Source organism: Gymnoscopelus braueri (assembly GCF_963280865.1).
Source record: "Gymnoscopelus braueri genome assembly, chromosome: 10".
In the NCBI taxonomy this organism is placed as follows: Eukaryota; Metazoa; Chordata; class Actinopteri; order Myctophiformes; family Myctophidae; genus Gymnoscopelus; species Gymnoscopelus braueri.
The window spans coordinates 24,074,234-24,082,550 of NC_137611.1; the positions used below are offsets into that span (position 1 = coordinate 24,074,234).

Below are 8,317 nucleotides of genomic sequence, written 5' to 3' on the forward strand. Positions count from 1 at the left end.
TAAAGTATTTTTTGTCACTTTATTTACTTTAAAGTATTTTTTACTAGTTTTTACAACTTTTAAGTATTTTTACTCTTTTAATCAACTTTTGAGTTTTTTTTTTTAAATCAACTTTTAAGTATTTTTACTCATTTTGAGTACTTTTAAGTATTTTTACTCAATATAAGTACTCCTAAGTATTTTTACTCAAGGTATTTACTTTTAAATATTTGTACTCTATTTACTTTTCATAATTTTTACTCACATTGCAGATCGGTCGTTTTTGTGTGTGTGTGTGTGCGTGTGCGTGTGCGTGTGCGTGTGCGTGTGCGTGTGCGTGTGCGTGTGCGTGTGCGTGTGCGTGTGCGTGTGCGTGCGTGCGTGCACACCAGCCTGTGTGTGTGTGCATGTCTTTAAGTGGCGCATGTGTTGCACTGTGTCCTGTTTGTGCTGCAGCTGCTTAGGCCGTGCTCGGACGGACGGACGGACACGCAAACACACACGGTCAAATGTAGAGCGGCTGGCACCGCAAAAAATCTGAAAGACAGGTTTTGTTAAATGACTATAGAGATACTCTGTACCGATTTGCGTGACGTTTGGACAAAATCTGTAGAGGTACTGACAAAAAAATGTGTTTTGCAAAAAGCGGCCTCCTGGTGGCGCTATAACAGGCCCATGTGAAAAATGTTGTGCAGAGGTTCTGAATTGGCATCCAGGGAGTTTGTGTGCACAGTTTTGCTGCGATCAAGCCAACGGTGCTGGAGATTAGCTGCTCACAGACGGACGGACAGGGCGCAAAACAGACTCTCTCGCCATATGCCTTTCGACCTGGCAGAGAAAATTTGAGGGGTTTTTTTATATTTTTTTTTAACGTAGAGTAGCCAATTATTTTTTTACCCCTTTTTCTCCCCAATGTAGTCGTTGTGCCAATTGATTTCTCCCCACACACATTTCTGTGTTGTCACTGCTGTTGTATCCTATTGACTCAGTGAGGAGCCCCCACCAGGAGAATGTAGTGGCTTCGTCCTACTCCTCCCACCCAACACTCCCTGCTGACAGGTGCCGCCCTAGCCCGTAGGAGTACGCACAGTGACAAATATCACCCTCCCCGTCCGGCTTCCCTCCCCCGAACACGGGCCAATTGTGTTCGTGTAGACGCCCGACAAAGCCGGATGTACCACGGTGGATTCGAACCCACAACCTCCGTGGTGGTGGGCAGGCACTTTACCACTGCGTCACCCGAGAGCGAGAAAATTTGAGTTGCAGTAATAAAGTAGAAGAGCAGAGGATTTCAGGGAAGTCGACACAGTCTGATGTTCTCATGGCATCAAGACACTTCCTTCTTCCAAGAACAGAATAGAATAGAATAGAATTCAAAACATAACAGAATACAATAAATATACAATTAGACACCAGCATCCAGCAGTATGTCTACTAACGTAGTGAACATCCCCAGTGGCGTGGTTCTGGTTCAGGTCCAAATGGAATCTGGTGGGACGGGGTTCGTTCCGGTCCAAATGCAGGCTGGTGGATCAGGGTTGGTTCCTGTCCAACTCCAAGCTGGTGGATCAGGGTCGGTTCCAGTCCAAATGCAGTCTGGTGGGACAGGCTCGGTTCTGGGGTCCAGTCCAGACACCAAACTATTGGAGTTCAAACGGACATTGCCACAAGCTCTGGGGGTAAATATACTTTACAGTATTTATCAGAGTATCACTGTGAAATGATTTATTTTATATGAAATCTCACGATTAGATCTTTTAAACAGATTGTTGATAACATTTTTGTGTCTGTGCAAAAAATAATAAAGTAAAATAATAACGTTGAAGTAGTCACAGAACAAGCATTGTTATACATTGTTAATTTGATATACATTAATCATTTGTTATACATTCATTTGTAATTCAGATTGATAAGTCAGTATTTCTGCCTGGTATGTTTGCACATACCATAACTTTTCAGGAAGTGAAAGAAAGAACTTGTGATCAGTTAGTCACAAGCTCTTGTTAATACTTTTCATTGGTTATGTACAGTAGTTATAAAACCCACAGACACACTTAACCCCTTTAAATCCAAATCCAATCCAGACTCAACAACATTAAAAGCTAGAGAAAAGATATCTTGTCTTGAGGAGATATATCAAATTTAAAAAAGCAATAGTCGGAACACTTCTAATGGGAAGGGGTAGGCTGTTCCAGAGCAGCAAAAGCACGGTCACCCCTGGTTTTTAGTCTACTTTTGGGAACCTCCAGAAGCAACTTGTCAGCAGACCTCAGAGCCCTGACTGGGGCGTAAGCTTCCACAAGTTCAGCGAAATAAGGAGGAGCCAACCCATGTAAAGATTTAAAAACAAATAAGAGGACCTTTAAATTAATTCTGAGTTATATGGTCTAGTTTTTTTATGCCAGAGAGGAGACGGGCAGCCATTTTGCACCAGCTGCAAACACTTGAGTGCGGACTGCTCAATACCTTTATAGAGAGAGTTGCAATATGAAGGCATGGATAGCCATTTCCAGTTGTTTAGGGGGGAGGTAGGCTTTTACCTTGGCTAAGAGTCTTAACTGAAATAAAATGCTTTTGACGGACAGAGCAGAGTGTTTGTCTAGTGTTTGTCTAGTGTGAAGTTCCTGTCGAGGGTAACTTTATTTTTACAGGGCCAGGCTCTGCAGAGCAAAGCTCAGTTTTGTTATTACGGGGCCAGGCTCTGCAGAGCAAGGCTCCGTTTTGTTATTGGCATTATTTTTACGGGTCCAGAGCTCAGGCACTGAGCTGGGCTCCGTTTTAAGATTAGCATTATTTTTTACGGGGCCAGAGCTCAGACACTGAGCTGGGCTCCGTTTTAAGATTTGCATTATTTTTCTTCTTCTGACACTTTTCGCAGTTCTGGCTTAACCGTGCATACGCTTTTTACGAAACTCGGCCATATGGTAGAGGGTCATGAAAAACTATCAAGAAATAATTCTCACAATCTTTCGTCAAAAGGTGGCTCTATAGCACTCAATTGAAAATGCCAACTTTGAACAGGTACAACTCATGCCCTGTTTGACCTACAGCCATGAAACTTCGATACACACATGCGTTTCTTCATGCCCGACAACTCTCGTGGTCTGACTTTTGACCTCTGACCTTTAGATCGCCCACCATTTTGAATTATATGAAAAACAGTCATTGGCTCATAACTTCTGCATTTTTTCACTTATGGAAAATCCGCCGCTATCGTTTGGTCGGCAAAGGTCCTAAGTTCATGTGTAAAATGTTTCGTGCAGATTACTCAAAAATCCCAGGAGGAGATAGATTTGAACTGCTTTTCATATAATTCAAAATGGTGGGAGATCTAAAGGTCAAAGGTCAAAAGTCAAAATGTGAAAGTTGTTAGGCATGAGGAGACGCATGTGTGTATTGAGGTTTCATGGCTGTAGGTCAAACAGGGCATTAGTTGTACCTGTTCAAAGTTGGCATATTTCAATTGAGTGCTACAGCGCCACCCTTTGGCCAATGGTTGTGAGTTTCGGGTCTTCGCCGTTTGGCATAGCCCTCTACCATATTGCCGAGTTTCGTAAAAAGCGACCACGCGGTTGGGCCAGAACTGAAAAAACGGCGGAAGAAAGCCTACAATCTCAATAAGGCTTCGAGCCTGATAGGCCTCGAAACCTATACAAAAAAAAAAATTAAACTGGCTGAAACAGTACTTAAAAAATAAAGTTGCAGGTTGGGTATTTCTGTAAATTAAAAAATTATCAATATTTAGTTGTTTGAAAAGAGGAGCAGAATGAGCAGACCAATCACTACATGTTGCAATCCTGCAGAATCTTTTTTGCAAAATATTCTGCACCAAGATTTTTGAGGATGTTGGTGGTTGGACTTGGGACAGTATCATGGTTAAAATATATAATTTCAGTTTTGCTTTATTGAGGTTTAGAAAGTTTCCAGGTTTCCAGGTTGACTTCACGTAAACAGTCGGGTAACAGCTGAAAAGATTAATTTGCATTAGCTGTGAGGGGAAGGTATGTTTGGACATTTAGCACGCCTATTTTGGGCTAGTCATTATATCAGGTGATACTTTTGGGAATCACTTACATGCGGTTACTAAAGGGTCAGCCTACTTGCTGGAGTAATGAAATAATTTACCACGCCTTATTCCTGAAAATGATTGTAAAGCATCCTCTCATGTTAATATTGCTTCATTTGACCTGTTAACCTAACCTGACTCTGCCAGATGGAAGCTTACGTCACATTTATTTCACAGGCAGTCAATACCGCCCCCATCTGGCGGAGTCAGGTTACTGTTAACCTGTTGACCTGTTGTGTGTGTTTCCTTGTAGACAGTGCAGATAATGGTGGGTGCGCTGCTCTTCCTCTTTGGTGTGGTGGAGTGTTTCTTTGGTGACACTTTAACAAAGTTCTCTGGAGTGTTCGTCTGGGCACCTTTGTTAGTAAGCAAACATCTGCATCCTCCACCAAACCCTACTGTACACTGTACTGTGTTTATATTCATACAAATCATTTGAGCTTTGAATGAAATACTCATACTGTACTTACTCTCTAAGTACCTAAGTTACGTACATACTAATTACTGTAACTATAATTTAAACAGGATTTGATTGCCTGTAAGTATTCACACATACTAACCATACTGCCATGATTCATTTTAATGCTACTGTATGTTTTGTAAGGAGAGTCATAAATGTTTAATTTTTAAACATAATTCTTCATTACCTACCGGTAATTGGTTGTTTCTCTTCTCCCCCAGTACATCATTGCAGGGTCTTTAACGGTGGTTGCTGATAGGTCGATGAGCCGCTGCATGGTCAGTAAGCCACGCCCTAGACCACACCCTTACTACTCTCTACAAGTCATTCAATTTGTTACTAGTTGTTTATTCTATTGCTGTTCTACAGTATGTATGTATGTACTGTATGTTTCAGATTAAAGGTTCTATGGGGATGAACATTGTGGTTGCTACGATGTCATTTGCTGCCATCATCCTTTACGGCATGGACGCTGGAGGGGTGGTGATGGATTATCAATATTGGCATTTACCTCATATATACAGGGTAGGACTTTATTATTTACACACTGAATTGACCCACACTGCTGCTAGGTCTCTGTTTGACCAGCTAGTTCATTCCATTCACCTGGTTCACCAGGTCCTAATGAAACCCTGATTATGGACCACTGGTTTACATAATGTGCACATGATGTGTTTGTTTACTTGTGTTGGTTTTCTACAAATGCAGAGATGTTATTTTGTAAAGGCTTTGGGTCTCATACATAAAACTCTTAAATGTAGACTAGTATTTATATGATGCGTTTGTTTCCAGAGCTTTTCGATGGGTGTGTCGGGTGTGCAGTGTGTCTTCAATCTGCTGGTGTTCATCATTTCCATCTGTGTGTCCGTTTTTGGCTGCAAAGCCACCTGCAGCTGCTGCCAACAGACCCCGATCCTGGTGAGACCTGAACACAAACACAATCTACATGACATGGACCTGTAGAATCTGCCTGTGTTGTGATGGACCATCACACTGTTGAACAGCTAAATCTGCCCCACCCCCATGTTTCCCATATTCAAGGCTGTGGTATCAGAGTGGAAGAAGATCCACCCTGTTAAATTTCATATCATTATATTCAGAAACCAACAGATATTGTTGTCTAGATATATTGTGGTATGTAAACATCTGAAGTTGTCCCTCATCTGCTGCCCTGTCTTTAACATCTCAGGGACTCTTTGGTCTATTCTGTGTCTTTCAGCAACCTCTTGTCATTGGCAACCATTTACCTGAAGTTAGTACAGTGATGTCACTGGGCACACCCTCTGCATCTGCCCCTCCTTCCTACACTGAAGTAGACCACACCCTCTCAGGTCTGTTGCCCTGTCACATGTGATTTCATACAGGCTCTGTGCATGACTGTAATTCCAGAAGGTGGAAACACGTATGAAGGTGTTGTGTGTTTCCGGTTCAAATCTGCTGCTGAGCCAATCAAATGAAGCTTTGGGAAACTGACCCACTACAAGAAACGGGAATGCCACCTTATGGAAAATGGGAAATGAGCGTAGCGCTTGGTACAGACAGAGCAAGTTCTATCAGTGAACTCAGTGCAGTTGCTGCTGGCCGACCATTGGTCGGTCTCAGCTCCATGCTTCTATTCTCAACCAGTCACATACTCACTTCATAATAGAGCACCCTATTTAAATGAGGAAGTTGCATTGCTCATTCCTTGCTTGCCTTTTGCTGCTCTCTACTGCTGTCTGTTCTGCTTTAACACTGGCTGCTCACCCTCCACCACCCCAGCTACTGGTAGGGAGATGTAATATGCTAGCTCAGAGTACCTAAATGCAGATCCAATTCATCACCAAACCAAAATAAATATATTGCTAATTTTGTATTCAATAAAAATATATTTTATCCATTCATGAGTTCTGACTGAACTAGAGTCATGCACAGAGCCTATTCTGTTGTTAAGCCGTGACGTATGCACCCGTCAGAACAACTTCCGGGTCCAAGTGTGTGTTTTCCCAATATGCGCAGTGCTGTGTCCCTCGCTGTTTTAACAGATCTGAGACTAAAATAACGACTTAAGTGTCATTCTACCGCTTTCCTGGCAACGACAAAGAGAAGAGGGAATGGATATTATATTATATTATATTATATTATATATATATATATATATATATATATATATATATATATATATATATATATATAAATAAATAATAATGATAATAATCATATAAAATAAATATGTAGATAAATATATTAGCCTACTTTTTACCGTCTATGATATTAGCATTAAGACCCTTTTTAACCCTTAATGGTTCCTTTCTGAAAAAGGAGGTTATTGTAAAAAGATTTACGGGTTCCGACATGTTTGTTTACAATGAAGAGTGGACAGCGCTTGGTGCCTCTTGGACCCGGAAGTGACGTTGGACTAAAAAATTACGTCAAACTTAAAAAACGAATTAGTCTGACTAAGACTTGCCATGTTTCATTCATTCAAATGTTAATGACGAAACAATTGAATGTTGCACAATGAATGACCTTTTATGAAGATCCATCCCATCAAGGAAACATGTGATATCCAAACTGATTGAGCTTCTACTCTCATTCCTTTCCAGAAGGTGGTTCATCCCAAGGCTGTGGGAAGCAGTGGTGATGCACCACGCCCTGGTGGATGGTATGGTTTATACCCATTCTCTTGGTATTAATAAGGACTTAGTACGTTTTTCTAAATCTTTCTCAGACATAAGTCCTTTAAGCCTTGATATATTCTTAAGCTGATTATTTCTTCAATGCACTACTCAAAAAGATAAAATCGGTATTCTGACATTAACATTAATTTTCTGTTGACTAAAGAGTTGTAGAGACAGAGACCCTTGTCCCTGAACAAGCTCTCTATAGTAATTAAATTACATTTTAATTTTATTTGATATTTATTTGGTATTTATTTTTTATTGAGTTGTTGACGTGCAGTTTTACAATATTAGCTTGTTGTATTGTACAGCTGTATTGTGTATCCATATAATGTTACCTCAGACTTTGTAACAGGGTTCTCAAAGTCTCTTCTGCATTGAATATGATATACTGCCTCTTCTGCCACCAGGCGACCAGCGACTTCAAGTCCCCAGTCATCACCTCGTCGTTTTGCTCTCTGCATCAAACTCCTTTTCAGTCGGTCCTGGTAGACATTATCAGGTGCACGATACAACTGCCGAGCTCTGTCTGGATAAAAGGTAGCCACATACAGTATCAGGGACGTGCTGGCCACTGGGAAATTCGGGAAAATTCCAGAACGGCCGCGCCATTTACGGGCCGCCAGACAGCCAGTGGGCCACCCAAAAAAAAATCATTACCCTGCACCAATCACAAGCACCTGTCAATTGTGTGTCCCAAACATTTGTGCGTCCTAAAGGAAGTTACGTATATTCAGTCCTGCAATCATTCCTGGCCCCTCGCGTCGTACAGAATGTCGTCCGTGTGCAGCTCGTGAAAAAGTGGAGATATTTGACTAAACACACGTTTTCTGGCAGAACTTTCACATGGATATGAAACTAGAGGACAAAATATGACTTCACGTCTTAGGAATTAATTATTGGGTGAGTACAGACGGAGTTTAGAGCACTTTTATGGCCGCGCAGATCGGCACTACACAGTGGGGAGCCGAGAGCGATCTATGACTGTGTATTTGGAATACTTGAAATGTATGTAAGATCACAGACATTCTAGGGCTAGTGCACAGTAGGTGTACACTCTTATCAAGTGTTTAGCAATATGTTCTTATTTTATTTCAGAATAGAATCAATTCAACAACACCCCAATCCCCTACCATTGATTATACACTATTA

At 41.3% G+C, this 8,317-nt stretch overlaps 1 protein-coding gene across 2 annotated transcripts; it reads left to right on the top strand.

Moving 5' to 3' along the window:
• The first annotated feature begins 1,287 nt into the window (after positions 1-1,287).
• LOC308094184 (membrane-spanning 4-domains subfamily A member 15-like) lies at positions 1,288-7,394 on the top strand. 2 transcript variants are annotated; one of them, XM_080440672.1, is made up of 7 exons: positions 1,288-1,658; positions 4,299-4,409; positions 4,727-4,783; positions 4,902-5,030; positions 5,298-5,423; positions 5,725-5,836; positions 7,091-7,394. In XM_080440672.1, the coding sequence occupies exons 1-7, from the start codon at positions 1,407-1,409 to the stop codon at positions 7,126-7,128; spliced, it is 825 nt and encodes a 274-aa protein (XP_080296798.1). In that variant the 5' UTR covers positions 1,288-1,406; the 3' UTR covers positions 7,129-7,394. The 2 variants fall into 2 exon arrangements, with proteins under 2 accessions (XP_080296798.1, XP_080296799.1); XM_080440673.1 differs by lacking the exon at positions 4,299-4,409.
• The last annotated feature ends 923 nt before the right edge of the window (positions 7,395-8,317 follow it).

What these genes read in the sequence shown, in the direction of transcription:
- LOC308094184 (XM_080440672.1), top strand. Translation starts at nt 1,407, where the DNA reads ATGTCTACTAACGTAGTGAACATCCCCAGTGGCGTGGTTCTGGTTCAG. An exon ending in TCGTCTGGGCACCTTTGTTA is followed by an intron (nt 4,410 to 4,726) that starts GTAAGCAAACAT and finishes CTTCTCCCCCAG; the next exon opens with TACATCATTGCAGGGTCTTT. An exon ending in GGTCGATGAGCCGCTGCATG is followed by an intron (nt 4,784 to 4,901) that starts GTCAGTAAGCCA and finishes TGTATGTTTCAG; the next exon opens with ATTAAAGGTTCTATGGGGAT.